At 37.5% G+C, this 22,300-nt stretch overlaps 2 protein-coding genes across 6 annotated transcripts; one reads left to right on the top strand and one right to left on the bottom strand.

Annotated features, from left to right (window-relative positions):
* Positions 1 to 2,036: 2,036 nt before the first annotated feature.
* On the top strand, positions 2,037 to 15,462 carry psip1a (PC4 and SFRS1 interacting protein 1a). Of its 4 annotated transcripts, none has more exons than XM_032563940.1 (17): positions 2,037 to 2,376; positions 5,125 to 5,214; positions 5,716 to 5,792; positions 5,962 to 6,100; positions 7,365 to 7,454; positions 7,707 to 7,811; positions 8,363 to 8,422; positions 8,501 to 8,555; positions 10,264 to 10,354; positions 10,430 to 10,604; positions 10,674 to 10,759; positions 11,417 to 11,466; positions 11,559 to 11,629; positions 12,537 to 12,638; positions 12,727 to 12,928; positions 13,907 to 14,057; positions 14,893 to 15,462. In XM_032563940.1, exons 2-17 carry the CDS (start codon positions 5,143 to 5,145, stop codon positions 14,918 to 14,920), a joined length of 1,554 nt encoding a protein of 517 aa, XP_032419831.1. In that variant the 5' UTR covers positions 2,037 to 2,376; positions 5,125 to 5,142; the 3' UTR covers positions 14,921 to 15,462. The 4 variants fall into 4 exon arrangements, with proteins under 4 accessions (XP_032419831.1, XP_032419833.1, XP_032419832.1 ...); XM_032563941.1 differs by having other exon boundaries at positions 2,040 to 2,376; positions 13,976 to 14,057; XM_032563942.1 differs by lacking the exon at positions 7,707 to 7,811 and having other exon boundaries at positions 2,038 to 2,376.
* Positions 15,463 to 16,375: 913 nt separating this feature from the next.
* On the bottom strand, positions 16,376 to 20,012 carry snapc3 (small nuclear RNA activating complex, polypeptide 3). Of its 2 annotated transcripts, none has more exons than XM_032561860.1 (9): positions 19,749 to 20,012; positions 19,089 to 19,172; positions 18,935 to 19,007; positions 18,560 to 18,664; positions 17,993 to 18,211; positions 17,827 to 17,909; positions 16,954 to 17,112; positions 16,675 to 16,782; positions 16,376 to 16,599 (listed from the first exon to the last, which is right to left on the bottom strand). In XM_032561860.1, exons 1-9 carry the CDS (start codon positions 19,979 to 19,981, stop codon positions 16,452 to 16,454), a joined length of 1,212 nt encoding a protein of 403 aa, XP_032417751.1. In that variant the 5' UTR covers positions 19,982 to 20,012; the 3' UTR covers positions 16,376 to 16,451. The 2 variants fall into 2 exon arrangements, with proteins under 2 accessions (XP_032417751.1, XP_032417752.1); XM_032561861.1 differs by having other exon boundaries at positions 17,993 to 18,142; positions 19,749 to 20,011.
* Positions 20,013 to 22,300: the final 2,288 nt, after the last annotated feature.

Below are 22,300 nucleotides of genomic sequence, written 5' to 3'. Positions count from 1 at the left end.
ACAGATTGGAGAAAACAAGGAGGAATAAATTTCTGCCAAAAAATCAGAAATTGTGCAGAAAAAAACAAGAAAATATTTAAAATTAACTGGAAAAAACAGTGAAATTTTGAGATGGATCTCAGAAATTTTCTAGAAAGAGCAAGGAAATTTCTGAATTTGAAAAGTCAAACATTTGCTTGAAAACAAACTCAGGAATTTTGAGATAAGCTCATTTGTTGGAAAAACTTGGAAATCCCTGAACTCTTACAGTTGAAAGTTTACTAGAAAAAACTCAGAAATTCCTGTGTTTTTTTTGGTAGTAATTTACTCCTCCTTTGTTTTCCTAACGTCCCTAGTACGTGTGGTGGGTTAAAATGTGAATTTGTGCGGTGGGTAACCCAGATAACTGCTGCTGAAGTCAAACAACGTTTCTCTGCTCCTTCTGGACCATCAGAGGTAATTTATGAGCAGATCACTTTAACAGGCTCACCTTTATGCTGCTGTTTGGGTTTAAAGCAAATGAGGGCCTTCATGAACCCCAGCTGTCTTGTCACTGGGGTCAGAGGTCATCACCGTGGCAGCCAGGTGATTTTAAACACCACAAAGCCTCCCAGCGTGAGCCGGGACTCTGAAAAGGAGCGGCAGCCTAAAATGAGTGATGGGGGACAGCGGGACTCCCGCGGCCCGGGGAGGCGGCCTGACCTCGCCTGGCGGGGTGAAGGGTACGCCTCGCTGTCATCTCTCCATCGCCGGCCTCCGCCGTGGTCGTGTGTCGAAGCAGGAAGCCCTCCACGCTGGCTGCCGTCCAAAGCGGAGGTCTCTCACCTCCCGGTGGTTATTCCTGGATACCAAGCGGAGCTCCAGCCTCCTTTGGCCCAGCCCGGCCTTTCTTCTCCTGCTCTGGGATAACGGGCCTGTCCTTCAGCTATCAGCGGCCATTGTCTTTATTACACTTACACATCTAATATCAAGGTCACTTTTATTTATCTCTGTGATCTGCAGGGTTGCAGTAGCCTCAAAGTTGAGAATAGGACATTTTTTATGCAGTAATTTCACTCTAAAATGATTATTTATTCTGCTTTTAGTTATTTTTTGACACGAATAAAAAAACATGCTGATCTGATGTCAGTTTTAGTAATTTAAAGCACAATATGGAGAAAAATACGTCAGGTACATTTATAAATTTCAGTTGTTATGCTAGATTTTGACCACCAGATGTCACTAAATATTAACCACAGTTTCGGGATCCAAATTCCACAAAAAACCGTAAAAGATCCCAAACATTTAGCCAAAGGAACATAAATTTGAAATAAAAGATTAATATTTATATTTCTCACTCTGTTTGGCTGTTGTGCCAGACAGTATTTTCGCAATTTGCAAAATGGTCTTAACAGGTTTAGATAAGCTTTAACCTCTTTTAGCTTTTCTTTTTGCTTCTGTTGGTTTTCAATTATGTTTAGCCATAAAGCAATCAATTAAGTATTTTTTATTATTATTATTATTATTATTATTATTATTATTATTATTATTGTTGTTGTTGTTGTTGTTATTATAGTATAGTATACTATAGTATAATAATAATTATTTTTATTTCTATCAATATTAGCTTTTGTGAGTGATTTATTTTACCCCATCTTTATATTTAATCGTTTATTAATTATTCTTTAAATTCATTACTGACTATTCATGTTATACTTGGGTATAGAAATGTAAATGCTCTCGGAATGAAGCGCCTTTCTCTTTAAAATGATCAGCATCGCTACAAAAGAGGATCAAAGAGCGGCTGAACAGCTGCAGAGGTCCCACTCTGATTCTTTTTTTTTAACAGATACTAAATGAAGTAAGATTTTTACGACAGCTATTTAAATTGTATTTGAAACTAAACGTCGATCTTAAGCCCTGTGATTTTACTTGATCGCCTTTTCGTTTCAATTTTTTTTATTATTTACCCACAATATCAAAATTTCGATTATTTTTGTTCTTACATCGACACTATTGAGGCCTCACTCTAGCAAAGCATCTTGCTTTATTACACGATCTTCAAATTCGGGCCAGGTAGTCCAACACGGATAATTTCTGTTTCACAGCAAGTGTGGCTTCGACGGGAACATAATAAATATATGTAATATTTGTAGTATTTGTAATAGTTCTTAGTACTAACGTAGTTTAGTAGTTAAAGAAGCGGTAGCCTAGTGCTTTTAAATTAACCGCTGCCCGCCGCCCCCCGTGTTTCCGCAGTGGTTCGGTCCGACGACGTCCTGCGCGGGAGCGGAAAACGTGCGTCGGCTTTACGGAAAAGGAGCGTTTTGTTGTATTGATGAAATAATATCTTCTACAAGCTCCAATTTACTACAACCAGCACATTTTCCTCTCATAAGAAGCCAACACAGAACGGAGGTAAATCAAACTAAATCTTTACATAGCTTTGTTTGCTAACTTTAAGCTAGCTACAGAGAATTAATGAGGCGTTTACGTCCTGATCCGCATCCTGCAGGTTGACTTGGTTTTATTCACATCGGCTATAGATGCTGTGTAGAAAGTACTGGACTTTTTTTTTTTTTTTTTTTTTACATTTTGTGGCGTTACACACACAAAATATGAAACCGATGCATGATTCTCAATTGTTGTTTTTATAAACAAACCCCTTTTACTCTGATTTACTTGAATAAAATTGAGTGCAGCATGTTTTCTTTCAAAGATGACCACTTGAAGAGAGTCCATCTGTGTGCAGCAATCGCAGCAGAGCTGGCCTAAGGCACATGCAAACTTAGCAGTTTCTTAGGGACCTCCATAAATGCATGACTCTTTAAAATGTAGATCTACTATTTTAACATTTTATTCAGAATTAGAATACTATAAAATTTTATTTAGCAGTTTCAGCATAGATAAATACAAATATTTAAAATTGTTTGACATTTAAATTGAATAAGTATTGCAAAGTAAACTACAATGAATACTCATCATAATTTGATTGTTGTGTTACCTTATGCTATGAGCTTAGTTTTTGTGTTTGCTCAGTTTGCAAAATGACTAAAACATGGCCGCTCATATAAGCATACAGGCCGGGCAAGAAGAATATTAATAAAATAAAGAGCCATGGTAACCTGTGGTAACTCTGGAGGAGCTGCAGAGGTCCTCAGCCTAGGCACATAACTATTAGTCAAACCTACAGCTGGGTGATTATGGTTTGAAAATAGAATCTCAAATTTTTTAAATACCAAGTCTGACTTCTTTTTTTTTTACGTCACTTTATTTGCAAATGAAAAACTCAGATTTTTCAGGAATTAAGTCTTCAAAGACAGAAAATTTGATTTTTTGATCAAATCAACAAGGGCTTCAACTAATGATTACTTTAGTTATCAATTAATCTCATAAAAAAAATTGACAAAATATATTAAGAGTAGGCCTGTCACGATAGCAAATTTTGCTGAGCAATTAATTGTCTCAAAAATTATTTCGATAAACGATAATATTGTTTGAAGACCTTTTTACACTGATGTAATGGAAATGACGTAATAATGCATGTGATTTCCTGCCAAAGATAGATACACTTTATTTTCAAAAGAACATTTAACACTGGAACTGATAAACAAAATAAACAAAACAACCAAAAACAAAAATAAAATGGTCTGCATTAACAAAAAACGCACTTGAAAAAAAAAAACTAAACAACATAAAGTAAAAGTGGAAATAAATACTCCATTCAACCAAAAGAGTGCAGATTATGAAGTCTGTATATTATGTTGCCCTTCAGTAATAATTAGATTTAAATAGAGAAGATGGGCACATCGACTACCTGATGCAATAATTCACACTACATGATGTTTTGCTCCTATTTTTCCCCTTACAATAATCTTAAAACGTTGATCTTTCTAAGGTTGTGTGGTGTGTTACGGTAGATCGTCCTCCGATCTAAATCAGGGGTTTTTCCCGACTGGGCGCTTTAACGCAGCCTGTTGAATGTGACAGGCAGCCAATCAGAAAGCGCGGATTCTCCTCCGTTACGGAGGGGAATCCCAAACAGCTGAAACGGCGCAAGCCGAAGTCCAGCAGACATTGGAGATGATATGTGGAAACAACATTAATGTTTATTCAACATGCAAAGAATATAGAAATGACAAGGGGAGGAGTTGGAGCGAAATTGCTACCGCAGTTGATAAACCCGGTAACTTTTCAGCTGTTCTTCGTTAACGTGACGTAAATAGGTTATAATGATTTTCATTCAGTCAGGACTTTACGCTGACACTAGCAACATGCATTGCAGGTAGATTGTAGTAAAGCATTGATTAATACCTGGTTTTAAAATTAGTTCACTGGACTTGTAGCCATTATTTTGTGCCCATTGTTGGACACCACACGATCGAACCGTTAAACCAAGGATTTCTGTCGGCTAATGTGTGATCTGTCAGGTTTTGAAAATGGGCCGACAATCGGCTGACAGCTCTAAGATCGTGTAGTTTGCGCTGGGCTTTACACTAAGGAAATGAGGAAGGAGGATCAGTGGAGAGCACCGGAGTTGAGCCTTTTTTCATTCAGTCTCATTAACAGAAAGAGAAAAAGGCCGGAAGAGACGATAATGCCGATAATTAAAATGACGTTGATAGTTTTAATTTATCGTACGATTAATCGATTTATCGTTTATTGCGACAGGCCTAAGAGGCAAATAAATAAGGAATTCAGTTAATTTTTAAATTATAAAAATACATTTTATTGCCTAGAATACCATAACAGCATTCTTTTAATGAGATGAAAAATAGCCTTTTGGCTAATTCTGCCACATTTACTGTAAACTTTTATATTTGCTGAAATGTTAATGCGTGTTCAAATAAATTAAAATTATTACAAATTGGAATGTTTTTAAAGAACAATATTTGTGTTTATGGTGCAATCAATGCTGTTGGAGTCACACAGTTACCTGACAAAAATACGTTAAAAAAAGGTCTTTTGTTATAATGCTTTTGTCACAATATATCGTGATAAAAAACCTTTAAACCTCAAAGTTGTTTTTGTGTAACATCATTAAGACTTCCAGGAGCTTTTTGGTGTGCTGTACGGTCCTAATGTGGCTTTTATTTAGTTTCAGTGTTTCTGGATGACGTGTCGCTCTCTAAACGTTGTTTTATTTTAAAATTTATTTTATTTCAGTTTGGTTTCAAATCCAAGATGGCCGGAGACTGGAAGCCAGGCGACCTGATTTTTGCCAAAATGAAGGGTTATCCTCACTGGCCTGCGAGGGTAAGCAGCACGAAGTGCATCACTGGTCAAAAATGTCCTAAATCTGACTGATTTTTAAAAACAATACTGGGGTGCAATTTAAAATCTTAAAATGTAAAAATGTAAAGTGCAACACAAATTATTCATCAAGGTAAAAATCTCAACATCCAATCACTTTTACTAAAATGTAGACTTTTAAACAACATTTTATTAAACTTTTCTTGTTTCTGCAAAGAAAGAAAAATTTAGAAAAAGTTGATCAACCTGAAACAAGTAGGATTTTTTTTTTTACTGTTTTTTTGTTTGTTTTTAATCTGGCAAACCTGCAGAAGCTTTTTATGTTTGAAATCAACAGATTGTTTGTTTTATTAAAATATTATCTGCTTAGTTTAATTTTGAGCAGGTAAAAATAAAAAAATAGATGTTGTTTGCTATGATAGAGTATTAGAGCCACATGAAGAAAAAATATAAATAAAATTACAAGAAAGTTGAAATCCTGAGTAAATTTGTTTCTGTTTTCAGATCGATGAAGTGCCAGACGGTGCTGTGAAACCGTCCAACATCAAATATCCGATTTTCTTCTTCGGCACTCATGAAACGTGAGCAACAAACTGCAGATGTTTATCAAGGCGCCATTTTGTTCCTCTGAAGGTTTTTAATAGATAAATGTTTAATGAGGGTCCGGTTTCCTTCCCCATTCTGCATTTTTAATGGTTGGCACCAGTGTTGTGTTTACATTCATGACTGAAAGTATTTTCCCTCCTGCAGAGCGTTTCTTGGGCCGAAGGACATTTTTCCGTACCAACAACACAAAGAAAAATATGCGAAACCAAACAAAAGGAAAGGCTTCAATGAAGGATTGTGGGAGATCGAAAACAACCCAAAAGTTGAGCTGACTGCGCCCAAGGTACGACTCCGTTAAAAACTGGGTGTAAAAAGCAGAATTTCAAGTTTAAAACATTATTTTCCACTGAAATAAATCCAGATTAGATTCTCCTCTTACTGATTAGAACTAAACTTCAACCTAATTAAAAAGTACTTAATTTATCCCAAAGGGAAGTTAAATGTAATTCATATCATCCAAATATCTTCAAAGAGTCGCTGTGGAAAGTGCAGGATCTCCAGTAGCAGTCAGTGTTACAACAGCTCTGTTTAGAAAAAACAAGAACATTTCTGAGTTTCAAAAAGCTTGAGAATTTGCTGGAAAAACTAAAATTTTGAGATTAATTTCAGAATAAAAAAAGAAAAAAATTTCTGAAATTGAAGTCAAATATTTGATGGAGGAAAAAAATTGAATTAATTTCTGAAATTTTCTAGAAAAAACTACTAAATTATTTGGTGGAAATGTAGTTTTCCCCCCTTATTTTCAAATCTACAATGTCCCTAACACGGCGGCGTATAATTCTGTTTCTTCTTTTAATTTTTATTTTACTTCATTTGCCATTGGCGTTCAAATCCTTTTTAAACGGATCAGACTTCAGTGTGAACGGTTCACGACTACATCCTTAAAAAGTCTTACATTTATTTTCAAGAAATTGCAAGTTAGCTTTAAATATGTCAATCCTGGTTCTTAAATTTTGTTGTGGCAGGACTATTTAATCTTGTATATTTAATATAATTTATTTAATTTTTCTTTGGAATTAATCTAGTAGCATTGAATTTTAAATATTCTGTGTCATCGTTTTTCTGTAAAGTCGAAGATTCGACTCGGTTGAGGCTACCGCTAACTAGCTGCTAATAGCCTTGCTAGCTAGCTAGTTGTTTTTTTGTTGTTGTTGTTGTTTACCATGGGTAAGTTTTTCTGTGCAATAAACTAAACTTTAATGTGTGACACATGCTACAATCCCTCAACCATCCACTACCTTTATAGTTTTTTACTTTTAAATTTAATCCAAGGTGGCATTGAAAAGGTCTTAAGTATTAAATTTGATTTGTAGAAACCTGCATATATTCTGAATTAGCCAACAAACTGTTCCCAATGGTTCCTTGCACACTTTGCTTACAGCTGCATGATTTAAACCAGCTGGTCAGGATGATAGTTTCACTGCTTTAACAGATAAGTAAAGCTGAATTTAAGGGAACAATGTGATGATGTGAAGAGATTTTCTGCTGCTCTATAAACAAGTTTTAATGAATCAAATCCTGTTTTTGTTTTTTTTTTAAATTTGAAGCCGGTTCCTCCTCCTTCCTTCCTGGAAAAGGATTTGGAAAGCGGTCCGGAAGGAGAAGAAGACGCAGCCGATAAAGGAGTCAAACCCAAAGTAAGTTTTAGGTTTTTTTTTTATTTCCTGTTCATAACCTCCATTCCCATGTTGCTCCGCTGCAGTGAATCTCTTCTGTTGCCAGATTCTTTCATGTTTTTTGTCTCTCAAAGCTTCCTGTGACGTTTGTCTGCATCATAACCGCAGGAAACGGTTTTCCCTCTCGTAGAGTTGATGCTTGGTAGCAAAAAGAGCAGGAAGCTCGCTGACCGCGCCTCGCTGCGTCCTATGCTGTGTCTATGGTGCATTCAGGTTCCAGGAAAAGAGGCTGAGCAGGAGAATGATGATGAGGAGGAGGAGGAGAAAGAGGAGGAGGAAGGGTCTCTGATGTCTGAGCAGGGTCCTCAGATCCAGGATGTACGTACTCTTGCATGTCGGGTTGCCATGCAGCGGCGCAGGTCATGTCATCCCTTGTTTGGGTGGAAAATTTAAAAACAGCATGCTACATCGGCGGTTTTTCCGGAGCCGGGTCGGCGTTCGGGTCGCTAATGAAAATCTAACGGAGAGCTGTTTGTGTTTTCAGTCATGTTGAGTTTGTGCTTGATGAATAAAAATGAGATTATTTGAAAGTTTTGGGTTCATTTCTTGCTTTTCTGTCCATCTGCTGCATGATTCCACTGATTTCATCCACTTTCTTTCTCATCCAAGTGGTTAAGTTCTGATTTCAATGCTTTTTCATCCTAATTTAACAAATAAATCCGCAAAAGAAGGTAAGTATGAAAGAAATTCCCTTTTGCATTGAATCCGGTGTAAAACCTCAGCTGCACACTAGAGGGTGCTGTTGCTCTAAATCGGTTTGTTTCACTTTCTGCTTTTTCTCTTTACTTCAGCAACTTTCTAAGGAAGTAAAGTCGGCTTGATTTTGAGGTCAGCTGGAATAAAATCAGACTTTCTGGTTGATTTTTCAGGTTTCTGCTCAGAAAGAATCGACTGATCCCTCAAAACCCAAAAGAGGAAGGAAGAAGAAGGTTGGTAGTGACGCTGAAGGTGATTTAAATTCAGTTTTAGGAGCAATTAAATCATTTAATTGTGTGTTTTTGTTTCAGGGTGAGCAGGAGAACGAAAAAAACGAAGATCCTGGAAGCCCCGTTAGTCCATCAGGTGGGATTTCTGCTGAAAAGTGTTTTTTTTTTTTTTTTTTGTTTTTTTACACGGTTAAAGATCTCTTAGATTCTCGTCGTAGCTTCTGAACCTTGAAGTTGATCCAAGTTTGTTAGCCTCAGCTTTTTGAGAGCTTTCTCCAGGAAGCTCTGCCCTGGTGGAGACAGGATGCAGGATCTGCTTTAACCTCCTCAATCATCATTAGTTTGCACCAAAATGGCCCCAGATGGAGAAAACTTTAAAAGTTAACTTTATCTGCTGATTTCTTTTCCTTCCATTTGAGGTTGGGATGCAAAGAATTTGTCAATTTATGACTAATTGTTGATTGATGGATTATTAGATTAAAATTGTTCCAATTGATAACTAATGATGTCTGCCTAGATCTTTTGTTAGTGTTGCAGTTTGGCCTCCATCCAGAAGAGGGCGACATCCTGAACCATTTTTTAAATTCAGAATATTATGAAAAATTTTGCACTTTACATTATGGACATAAGACAAAATTCAGGTTTTTAAGAAAATGGCTACTTGTCAGTTAATTTGTTCGTCGCTCTGTGAAATAAAATCGATCAACTTCAGATTAACTGATTAATCGATAACTTGTATCATCCCTAACCTGAGGCCATTTTAGTGCAAAGCTGTGATTTCCACAAGATTTGCTCCTGTTTTTGTAGCAATTAGTTGCTGACAAGAATCAAAAAATAATATTTAAGCTCAACTGATGATATTCCTGTTACTGATCATTTTAGGCTAAAATGCCCAGAAAATTAGTAGTAAATTAGCAATAAATGTAACAAGCATCTTGTTATTGTGCCCAATAATCTAAAAGCAAATAAATTTGTACCACAAAACTAGAGCTGTAAAGTAACAATTCTGGCGATTAATTGATTATTCTGGTAATTAATTGATTATTCTGGTGATTAATCGATTATTCTCAGGATTAATCGATTATTCTGGTGATTAATCGATTATTCTGGTGATTAATCGATTATTCTCAGGATTAATCGATTATTCTGGTGATTAATCGATTATTCTGGTGATTAATCGATTATTATCAGGATTAATCGATTATTCTGGTGATTAATCGATTATTCTGGTGATTAATCGATTATTCTCAGGATTAATCGATTATTCTGGTGATTAATCGATTATTCTGGTGATTATTCCAATGAAAAGTTGGCACATTCTGCTGATTTATTAATTTTTTAAAAATACAGTATTAAAAATGGTTTATACTAATCTGTTTATGTTTTGGATTAATAATTGGGTAGAAAAGGTTGCTTTACAGATTTTTAATTTTTTTTGCCAATTGAAGCGTTCTAGGTAGAATATATTTACAAATGAAAGGTCTTTTTTTCATCTTAAATGTAAATATATTTTTATACGGTTTTGGTTCAATTGCTGCTCTGAGTGTGTTATTTGTTCAGCAAATCTACTTTTTTTAGTCAGTATACTCCAGTTAGCGATTAGTCGATTACTAAATTAGTTGACAATTATCAAATAATCTCGAATAATTTGATTAATCATTTCAGCCCGACTGTAAAATTTGTAAAAACACTTTCTTCACTTGTCAAAACTGTAGTCTTGTTACAAAAAATGAATCTATCTTGTTATTCTTGAGTATTTTTAGGGATGTAGGTTTTAATTTGAGGTAGAAATAGTGGAATATGATTCATAATTTGCACAAGCTGAATTGTTTATCTGCGATCAGGTGGAGACGCTCCGAAACGGCGAGGCAGGAAGCCGAAAACCGAGAAGCTGCTCCTGCTGCAGCAGGACCAACACGGCTCTGGGAGCGAAATGTAAACCTTCAGAAAACACAGCTTTCATTGGGTTCTTCTTTTTTACAGCTTGTTTTTGTTTCATTTTTATTTTAGGGAGACGAACGAGTCTGAGAAGAAGCGAAAGAGGGCAGCGGAGGACAAGCAGCTGAATGGAGAAGAAGAGAAGAGGAAGAAGAGGGAGGGCAGCAAGGGGAAGGAGGTGGAGCTAAAGGAGTCAGAGGCCAAGAAGAAGAAGGACAACGGCTCGTCTGGCTCGGACGACGACGAGGCAAGCGTCTTCGCTCGGCGGCAGCCTGTAGGACGAGAAGATCGTATTTAACGTTTCTATTCCTGTTAGTCTCAGAAAAGCAAAGGGAGGAAGAAGCTGCAGAACGCGGAGGCGGATAAAGACGGGCGGCGCTGGAAAGCCGACGAACCGAGAGAGTGAGTTCATCCCTCCATGATGAGGCATTTATGGTTTTATTCTGTGTTGCCATGGGAGACGGCAACAACAACAAACTTAGCTACATGCTAACGAGGTCTGACCAGAAATAAACTCTCAGGCCTTTATTTGATGAATATTTGAAGTTTTGTTTCGGTGTTGACATATTTCAGTCATTTCAGGAACTTTGAGGCGGTTTTTGGTTGTAGGCGCTTGATTTGTTACTATATCAAATTTAGCTGCATGATAAATAGTCCTAGAAGTTACTGCGATAAACAATAATGTTGTTTTGAGACCATTTTCAAGCAATATAACAGTAATGAAATAATGAAACACATTCTCAAAGATCAACAAACTTTAAATTCTACAGAACATTTAACACTGGAGGTGGAAGACATCTTCAATATTCAAAATAAACAAACAAAACAAAAGACACAACAAACAAAATGAAGTATTAAGTCTCTGTCAACGAAATTATCAATCAAAAAGGGACCCAAGCACCAGACTCAAGAGTTTGGTGTTTTTCTGCCAAAACTCTTTCTATCAGAGATGATGGAGCTTGTTTGGATTTATTATGTGATTTATTGATTTATTGCGACAGGCCCACTTTGAATCCCGAACCATCGGTGAGATTCTGACGTCGTGTTTTTGTTTTTCAGGGCCGACAAAGAAGATGTGAAGAAACCTGAGGTGGGACCCAAGAAGAAAGGTGATTTAAAAAAATAAATAAATATGTGGTTTTAGCTGCAACTGTTTTTTTCTTTAAAGATTTGTTTTTTTTTTTCCTGTTTTATTTACCAGAAATGTCAACTGACCTGAAATTACAAAAACTCCACAGTGAGATCAAGATTTCCCTGAAAATCGACAACCCGGTTAGTTCTGCCGTTCATATTTTAACGTTAATTTATACTAATTACACAGATTTTAAGGCGAAAGACATTTTATTTATAATTTTTTTTCCTCCTTGCAAACAGAAAAATGATGAGGTTGAATCTAGTCAGCCCCTCCAGTGTTTTGTGATTCTTAATTGTAGAAATTAAACAAATTCCTGCATTTTTTCATGCTAATCCATAATTATGAGTTTATTGTAAATTTTCTACAAAAATGGTCAAAACCATTGGGTTTAAGTGATGCCAACTCCCACCTGCAGGGGGCAGTATTTCTTGTTTTACGTTTTGCTTCGTCGTTACTTGATGTCGCGTTATGGTGATCGACGTGTCGAAGGAAATCAGATCGAGCGATTTAAAACTTTACTGAGCAAAAATGTTTCAGTCCAAGTATTTTTTGTATTTTTTTTTCTCATTTTAAAAAAAAATTTGAATTAATTTTTTTATTTATTTGCTATGGATAATTCACAATAATTGACATTTCAAAAGGCAAATTTTAATCTGTTTTCACTAGAAAATACTAAAAACACACAAGTTATAGAGACGAGGTTAAAATGACTCAACGACACAAATTGTCAATAAATCCAAAAAATGTTATCGGTATAAACAATAAATACAAAACAAAACAAGGAATCTACAACACATTAATAATAAAAACTGTAAGAGCTAATTAAAATTAAATTAATTATTCACTTAGATGTAGAAACACAGCAGGTCACATGGTGGGATTTCCAGCGTTTTACCGTCTTGAGTGAAGGATTATTCACATAGATCTCATTATTTTCTTCTGTACGTAGATTTTGGAAGGTGTTAAACTCCTTATAAAAACCCTAAAGTGTTTTTTAATGAGTTGAAACATTAAAACTTGTATTTATCTGTTTTTGTCCTCCAGGATGTGAAGAAATGTTTGGACGCGTTGGACGAGATCGGTTCTCTTCAGGTGACGACTCAGCACCTGCAGAAGCACAGCGAACTCATCGCCACGCTCAAGAAGGTAAACCAGCAATACACAGCGGTTCCCAGTAGCTGACGACTCCCCCTGGTGGCGGCGGTCGTGAACTGCGGGTTAATCTGCATTCCAGATCCGGAAGTTCAAGGCCAGCCAGGACATCATGGACAAAGCCACCATGCTGTACAACAAGTTCAAGACGATGTTCCTGGTGGGCGAGGGCGACTGCGTGCTGAGCCAGGTGTTGAACAAGTCGCTCGCCGAGCAGCGGCAGCATGAAGAGGCCAAGAGAGGAGCGCTGAAGAGAGCAGAGCACGTCAAGGACTGTGGCACAGGTACGGCAAAACAAACATGGCCGGAAACGGCGGCAAACATGGTGGGAAACGGCCGCAAAAATGTCCGGAAACATGGCCGGAAACGGCGGCAAACATGGTCACAAAAATGTCCGGAAACGGCAAAACAAACATGGCCGGAAACGGCGGCAAAAATTGGTTTCATGAATTTCAGTGAAACTCCCTATAAACACAGTAGTTTTTTAGTTCTTTCTGCAATTGGCCTTTAAAAAAATCTGTATACTCCAGTTAATGATGATGACAGTTGATCACGATTAATCATTTCAGGCCAATGATTTTGGCCTATGCGAATTTTTATTGAAAATATGAAATTAAAGTTTTTTTCATCCAATTATCTTTTCAAAATTTGTATATTCAGGTTAACAATTAATCAATTACAAAATTACTTGACGATTATTACAACAATCAATTAACCACTATTAATTGTTTCAGCCCTACTTTTGACTTGGTTATTTTGCATACTGAAGTTAACGATTAATTGACTAGTTGGCGATTAATTGTTTTATGATGATTAATTGAATGAATAGTTTTAATAGAGGTACGAATTTCATAAAAAGTTTGTTTGTTGAGCAGGCAAAATTAAAGCAACTGAAAATAAAATCAGTTTTGGCTCCAGGGTAAAAAGTTTGAAACTCAGAACGACGTCACGGTGAAACCGGAACAACAACCAGAAATAAATTATCTAAAAAAGTACCGACTGTAATTTTGCGTTGCAAGGTTGCATCACAAACGTTCCTCTCCTTCATTAAATCCATTACGAGCGGCAGAGCGAGCGGTCAATCAGGAACCAGTCATGGGATCTCTGTGGTCGACCTTCATCGTCATCAGCTGTTATCATACGATGCGGCCGCCGCCATCCTGATAAACACCCGGATCCCTCCGTTACTGGAGCAGATTGTATCTCTGGGGGAAACGAATCGAATCCATGGAGAATCTTTTTAACTTGACTAACCTCTGCAGAGCCGCGCCGGCAGTCACATGCTGACGGCGCTGTGACGCCATCGCTGATCAAATCTTCCTGCTCTGCAGACAAGGTGGCCAACGGCGACGCCAGCCCTGAGGAGAAGAAGACGGACAAGATGGAGGACGCCTCGGCGGGAGAAAACCACAGGTACATCCTCCAGGTTTGCTGCTGCGCTGGAAAATGACGCTAACGCAGCGTTGCTAATGGCAACCAGATGATCCACAGCTGATCCGAAAGTCTTGTTGGTATTATTTTATCTTCAGATTCAGATTATGAGGCTCAAACTCACCATTACATCAGAATAAAAAATACAGAACATATTTGATTAAATTTAGACTCTTTAATGAAAGATTTTAGTTTTTTTTAATGAAAACCAAAAAAATATCAATTAAGATATTAAAATTCAGCACGACATTTATTCACAGCAAAAACAACATTTTACAAAATAATTTTGGTCTATTTTCTAGTGCAAATGTCTTGGTACACTTGGAATTAGAAAAACAAGCAGATAAATTCACTTATGGAAAGACATTTTTCCATGTTATAAGTGAAATAAACTGCCAGTGGAACTAGTAATTTTCATCAATATTAATGAATTATTTACTTAAGCAAGTCCCCATGTCTTGCTAAGTGAGTTTTATTTCTTATTTCAGGTGTGCTAAGATATTTGCACTTGAAAATAGACCAAAAATACTTCAGATTTTGTGTTTTTGCAGTGTTATAATTCACAACTGTCTCTTATTTTGTTTGTTATATTAAATTAAGCATGTAAACTCTGGGAGATGTAGGCAGAGCTAAACTTTTCACTGCTAGCTAAAAAAAACTATTCAATTAACATTTAATCGCTTGCTAAATTATTTGACAGTTTCATTAATCGATTAATCACGATTGATTCGATTAATCGTTTCAGCCTTGCTCACATTTCTCCACCTTCTGCTTGTTTTTGGTCAGTTTTATGTTTTCTCTCCGTTTCTGACCGCAGTCCTCCGAAACTTCAGGAGACGGCCTGAACCGCCCGCCGACCCGAAGAAGAGATTCGCTGCTGTACTGGAACGACGCCCCCTGGTGGACAACGGTTTCCAGTTCTTCTGAAGTGTTGTGTTCCTGCTGCTCCCAAGGTTTCAGTTCACCAAGTTGCTGCATAGTTTTATTTTTGTACTTGACACCTTGTGCCGCCTGCTGTTGGATGTATTTTATTCCCGTCGGTGTAGTTGTGAATGTTACTGACGGTGTATGAGAAGCGGGGTCATTCCTCCTCCTCCTCCTCGTCTTCATCGTGAAGTGTTTTTGTTTTTATTTTGGTCGATCATTTCAGTTGTGAACCTTCCAGGACTTGAAGTACAGATTCTGTAAACTGATCATGTTTTTAATGCTCTGTAACGCATGTTTAACAGACGCACAAACAGAAAACTGTGGACTTTGCCAAAGTTTCCTTTTAGCCAACAAAGTGCTTTATTTTCCATCATGTCTTTTAAAAACCTAGATGTATATAAGAGTATTTTTGTGCTTGTGTCATCATCCAGTAATAAAGTGGTAGCTACAGCACAACCGCCATGTTTGTTTTTAGCATTCTTCATGATTTACATTTTTATCTTTTTGATGTAAAAGTTGTAAAAATGTGGAATTTCACGGTGGATGATGGGATGAATGAAGATTACAGTTGGATTTTTACTGCTAAACGCCGATATTTAAGGTTGTTTTCTCTTTTTAGGTAAACAGTTTGAATTACGTTACATTTTCAGCTGCTGCAGTTTTCTTTATATTGTTGATAGAAGAAAAAGAAGATCTGCCAAAAAACTGAAAAGTTTCAAATTGTTAAAATCTCAAATTTTCTAGAAACAAGGAAATTTCTTGTCAAACATTTGCTATAAAAAAGTTAATTTTTTTTAGGTTAACATCAGAAGTTAAGAAAATTTCTGACTTTTAATAGTCGGAACTTTTCAAATTTGAAATATATTTTTCGGAATAGTGTCAGTGGTTCTTGGTGAAGCGCCCCCCACAGGCTAGGAGGGGAACAGGTTGCTCAACTAGTTTGGTTCGTTTGACAGAGTGCAGTGTGAAGAGCGGAGGCCAGACAGGATTTTGTTTTGTTACCTCGCATTAAGTTTTGCGTTGCATTGCAATAATGTAATGATCAGTTCATGTGGCATAATGAGTCTTGCGGTGGCCACCGTACTTTCTGCTGTAAGGTTTTTCCATACATCTCAATACATGTTCCGTACATGTTAATGTCTCGTTTTGAGACTTTTAGGATGGAAATGAAAAAGCAAAGCCAGTCAAACATGAACTTTTCATCTCTTCTAAGATAAAAACACAAACTTTCTGTTAGAATTAAAAGTCACTTGCAGGAAAACCCCAGACTGGGATTTGAACCCAAGACCTTCTTTTTGCAAGGCATTAAATTAACTCACTGAAGTTTAATGATTTCTAACTGGAGACACACCAACAGCCAGTAATAGTCAAAATACAGCAGTAAAAAGTAAAGTCTTTATTCAAAAGAAGGAAAATAAATCCATGTTTGTCTTCATTATGAAGCGTAAATCAGTTGAAGGCGCCTCGGTCCACGTACGGATACGCCAGGAAGTCTCCCAGCTTGTTCCCTTCCTTGTCGTAATGCAGCATCCGGAAACATTTATCGCAGAACAGACACGGGTCGCTGGGCGCAAACTGGTCCCTGGTGGTGTACCATCTACAAAAACCCGAACACAGCAGAGGTCAGAGGTCAAAGACGATCCTCAGGATGTGATCGCTGATGTTTACGGACCTGCCGATGAAGACGTGGCAGACGGAACATTTTTGGGTCACCAAGCGGTTCTTATGGGTGAGCAGCGGGTAAAGGTCCGTGTCCAGGCAGTCGCTGCGGTGCGCCAGTCTGCAGCGGGAAGAAAAAAGAAAATTAATTTCACATTTGTGACGCCAGCGGCCGCTTTTCACATGGCCGCTCTGCTTACGCAAACTGAATCAGATTTTAGAAATCCTTACTTCCTTTTGCACAAATAAAATTACTTAAAAGAAATAAGTAATTTTACAACAAGCCGCTGACCTGACGTCAGTGATGATGACGAGGTGTTCGCAGTCGCCTTGGTGACAGTAGAGGTACGGAAACCCCACCTTCACCTTCAGGTCCAAAAACCGCGTGTCCTCCATTTTGGCCGTGCTGAACTGCGGGTAGTTGTGGGATTTTGCCCAGTCGATGGTCGTACTGGTTCCCAGTAAAAGACAAGAATCAACGTAAAAATGATGAAAAAAACTCAAATTAAACAATGAAAAAGCAGCAAAAAGTAAATGAGTCTTGTTACATCCGGGAACATTAGAAAATACCACAATAAATGTGATTATTTTATTAAAAATGAATTAAAGTCTCATTTTTTAACTTTCCCTGTCCAGACAGAACAGATAAATCATTAAATTCAGAATGAAAAAGCCATTCATGACCCAGAGGAGTGGATCTATGCTTTGATGCAAGTTACACCAACATGAAACCAATTCATCCTCATCAATTGGTTTACAAATTATTAACGGGTTCCTCATCATGCCTGTTACAATAAGCAATAAATCAATTAATCGCATAATAAATTAAAACAAGGCTAATTTTCCAACTCATTTTTCACTACCTTGAGTGACTTTAATTTATTCTAGTTTGAAAACTTCAATACTTTAAACATGGAGTAGATTATTTTGCACTAAAAGAAGAGTATTTAAAACATAGTTTGTGATTTGTGAAAGTTTCATAAACCAAACTAGGTTTCAACTATTCTGCTTTAAGGATTTTTGCTGATTCTGTTTACAGGAATTTAATTCCTCCTCACATCACTGTCGAACATAAAACTAGAGCATAAACTTACTTTACCCAGCCAGAATGGGAATCTATTCGGACTTATTGAAATACGTTCTCATAGAAAAGCCGGAAACGGACCTGCTGATGTCCTGGCACTCTGGATAGCGCATGTCATTGTAGAAAACTCCTTCGAAGAAAAAGTAGGCCGATTTGAAAAGATCCTGAAGCAAGAAGCATTAAAACACGACGGTTAGGTGGCCAATCGACTGGACCGTCCAGTGGCAGTAAGTGTTTAGCTGCTCACTTTGCTCATGAAATCTGGCGCCATGTCTGGCGTGCTGCTGAACTCGCCGCACACCTGCAGGTCGCTGACGCAGCAGACGGCGTCCCGGAGGTCGGCCAGCGTGTGGGAGCCGGTCATCAGCAGCGTGGTGTGGGCTCTGAGGTGGTTAAACTGGGGGAAGTTTGGGAGGATGGTGGCCCACAAGGTAAACACAATGCAAAAGCCACAGTGCAAGTTATGCTAAAACGGATGCGGAAAAATTAGGATGAAATTGCTAGCATAACCTCCGTAGCATCATTAATCCATTTCACCATGACTTCTGTTTTAAACCACAACAGAATTCATGATAATCATGCTAGCATAGCTTCTGTACTAGCATAAATTTTAGGATAAATTTAGTTTTATTACAAAACAGAATTTGTAATAAAAGTAACATTTTAGTGTCACTTCTGCTTCAGCATAATTTTTATTTTACCATTACTTCTAATGTGGTTTGTTGACCCTTCTGGGCCGCCGTAGAAGGGAAATGTCAGCCACACAGACGAACCATTCAGGGATAAATGTGACAAGGTAGAGATAAATGCTCACTTTCTCCACAGTACTTGGGAAGTAGATATTGATAGTTAGAATGAGTTCGCCTTCAGGGAGCCGGTTAGCCTCGGTTTCTGGTAGCCTTCCAGCAGTCAGGCGGTCCTGGAAATCATTCAGAGGAAACAAACGATGAACTTTCATTCTGTTGGTAAAATTCTGATTTGGAATATATTAATAAATTAATCTCTGACATATTCTCTCTCAATTTTGACTTGTAGCAAATCAAAGTAATTTACATTATTTTAACCGACCTAAAACAAGAGGATTTTGGTCCGATTCAACACCAGACAGTGAGAAGTTAAGTTATTTAATTTATTTAAGGATTGTTAAGCTCTGTGTTAGCGATGAACACGAATCCTTCAGTTCACCCACCAGTTCATCCACGTAGAGGTCATGTCTGTTGTTGGTACGTTTCTGAGGTTTGTTGTTCTGCTTTTTTCTGTGTCTGTCAGCAAAAACAACCAGAGTCATCCTGCTGGGGAATCCAGACAGTAACTGGGATTGAATAAATGGGAACTGGTCTTACTTCAGAGTCTGCAGTGTCGCGTTCAGAGGGACGACTTCCGGGTCGGGCTCCTGATCTCCAGAACGGCAAAGAAGCGAGTCGACACTGAAACCGGAAAACAGGAATTTAAAACCTTTGAATTTGTTACCTATAGACTGAAATACCTCACTTTTTTATTTCTGATCATTTTTATTATTATTAGAGCAAATAACAAAACTAATAAAAATATTAACACCTTTAGTTTGAATTACTGCATCAATGAGTGGAATGGAGGCGATTAGCTTGTGGCTAGGTAACTTAAGTTTAATTTTTTATTTGTGAACCCAGCTGTTGCCAGACCTTTTCAATGTTCCTTTTTCCTTCCACCGAACTTTCCACTGAGGTTTGAACACAGCACTTGTTTAGCAATAACGTTTTGTCTTCCCCGTCAGCCAGTGAGCCACAACTCAACATTTCTGTATGAAAAACACGTATTTATGTACGCTGTTATGTAATGTTTTAATTATTGAAAGAGTGAATTTGGGGTTTTAATTGGCTTGTAAGCTAATCTAAGCGAAGTGAAATAATCAAAAGCCCTGGGTGAAGCTAAATTAAAGCCACCCAAAGGGCTGGGATTGGACCTTTGATATCAGAACCTTGGGTGGGAACCGTTCGGGGTTCGGACACGTTGGTGCCACCGACCTGCAGACGGATCTGAGTTCGGTCATGGTTTCCTCTCCGACCCCCATCGCCGCAGCGAAGCGAGCTTCAAACGAGTCCTGGTCTCCCGGCTGGAAGGAAAAGTTTTCCGGCTTCAGTCTTTTCAGCCACTCGTCCCGGAAGGAGCCGATGTGAAAAGGTGTGGAGCTTAAATTCATAAATTCATAATCTGGGATGCTGCTGCTCGGTTCTGCCGGTTGCTCGGACGCCGCCATGTTTTCAGCGACGAAAACAAATGCGTCCCCTGGCTTTCAAAGCAAACCCGCGCAAAGGCTTGTGGGTAATGTAGTCCTATGGTTTCTCTGTGTGTTCTTTTTTTTTTTTAAACAGGTTTTCAGAGCATCACCTTCCTAAACGCCTAATTGCACTTTGTTCGCTAGATTCTTCAACAACCCGGAACTCAAGATCCAATATGGCTGCCTAAGTTTAGCACAGCAATATTTAGATTACATTATTTGCACTTCCAACTGTATCTCGTCAACCAAGGTGGACATATGATGCAGCCTTTATTAGCAAACATGGTTCAATTTGAATATACACAATATGGAGAGCTTCATTGTCATTGAAGTTCTCCATATTTATGAATACTGTCACTCTTGGTTCAGTATTTATAATCCATCTGTGGATTTTTCTGGAGAATGTAGCTCCAAATTATCCTAGGAAATTAGCCCGATCACAGATTTGTTTTGTTTGTAAAGCATATCTAAAACATTAAAAAGAAAATGCAGCTTTGGAAGCTGAAATACCCACTAGCGACGCTAGCTGACAGGCCATTTGTTAGCTGTTGTTTAGAAAGCAGCCAATCCAGGATCATCATTCATTTGCTTGACACTGATTGGTTATTTGTCCGCAGTTGCAGTCCCTAATTATTGTGAATATCAAAGGCCCATTATGCTAATTCTAATTAGCCTAAATTAGCATAACAAAGAGGCAAATGCGACCAAAATCAAATTTATTCTATGCATCCAACCAATATCTGACTCTCTTTTCGCTGAATGGTCTAATTCTGGTCTTTTAAATTGAACAACCGTCCAGCAGGTGTTGATTGAGCATCAACACCTTGTGATGACGCAGCGGGACGGAAGAAGACATTTAAAACCAGTCATGAACTTATCTTCCTGCGTTTTTTTTGGTCGGAAAACTCCAGCAGGTTACGTCAGAGAAAGTGCAAAGGGCACCGTGGCAGAATGAATGACCAAACCACTGGAAATAATTGTTTAGGCTGATGCATCACATGCCAGCAGACAGTCAGATTTTATGGCAAACTCTAAGCAGCACAAACTTTCTGTTACGGTTACATGCGTAATATTCAGGTTCCTTAAGGACTCAAAGTTTTTCCAGGATGAGGGTTTTTTCCTCTATTTCTTTTAATTTGTCAAGTCAAACAGCAAATCTTTAATATGTTTTGGTGCTAAGCTGTTCAGTGTTTTACAAACTGACAGTATTTTAAAGTCTCTGAACTACAGGGAGCCAATCAATGTGACTAAAGTTAAATACATGGATGAGTTTCTGAGACATTACTCCTTTAATCCTGTAAATGTTCTTCAGGTGATAGAAGGCCGACTTTGCAACTGTCTTTATGTGACTCTGAAGGTTCAGGTCAGAGTTCATCACTACACCCAGATTTTGGTTTGGATCTCTAGTTTCTATCTATAATAAATGAAGCTTTGTGCTGACATGATCATTTCTCTTATGTTAAAAAACACATAAGCTAATGTTAGTTGAAGGTTTACAGCAGCTTAGTTTGCTTTTCATCAAATATTAACTTGTTTTAAGTCAATTGATTAAAAGACACCAGTTCCATTGACAGATTATTTCACTTCTAACCAAATAATATAATCAATATTAAGGAATAATTGACTTAAAACAAACTCATATTTCTTTGTAAGTTAGTTTTGTCTTTTTTCAAGTGTATTAAGATATTTGAACTGGAAAGTAAAAGAAAAATACTTGGTAAGATGTTGTGTTTTTGCAGTGTTCTGCATCAGATCGTGCATGTTTTAGTGCTTCACACTGCAAAAAACAAAATCTTACCAAGTAATTTTGGTCTAGTTTTATTCCAAATATCTTAGTCCACTTGAAATGAGACAAAACTAACCTAAAAGTAACTTTTCAAAAAGAAATAGAGGCTTGTTTTAAGTAAACTATTCAGTAATATTGATGAAAAAGTCACAGATTATTTAACTGACTGCGTGAAATAATCTTGTTAGTGAAATAATCTGCCAATGGAACTGGAAGGAATTATTGATTTAAAGCTAGCTCTTGTTTCTTGCTGAAGTTACTTGTAAGTAGTTTTTCAAGTGAACTAACATGTTTGAACTGGAAACTAGACAGAAATACTTGGAAATATTTTGTGTTTTTGCGGTGAGGACGGTCCTCCAGGTTATGTCCATTGAAGTCAGTCGACTTTTCATCACAATCATTCATTTTGAGTAATTTCACGCATGGTTTCCCCTTTTAAAAGTCACTGAATATTTGTTACTCACTTCTCAATAGTTGGTATTCTTTAAAAGGTTTTTTTCCCTTAAGCTAGA

The sequence above is a fragment of the Xiphophorus hellerii genome, chromosome 5, assembly GCF_003331165.1.
Source record: "Xiphophorus hellerii strain 12219 chromosome 5, Xiphophorus_hellerii-4.1, whole genome shotgun sequence".
Classification (NCBI taxonomy): Eukaryota; Metazoa; Chordata; class Actinopteri; order Cyprinodontiformes; family Poeciliidae; genus Xiphophorus; species Xiphophorus hellerii.
The sequence above is the reverse complement of the archived record's forward strand: the minus strand, read 5'-3'. Positions and strand labels throughout refer to the sequence as shown.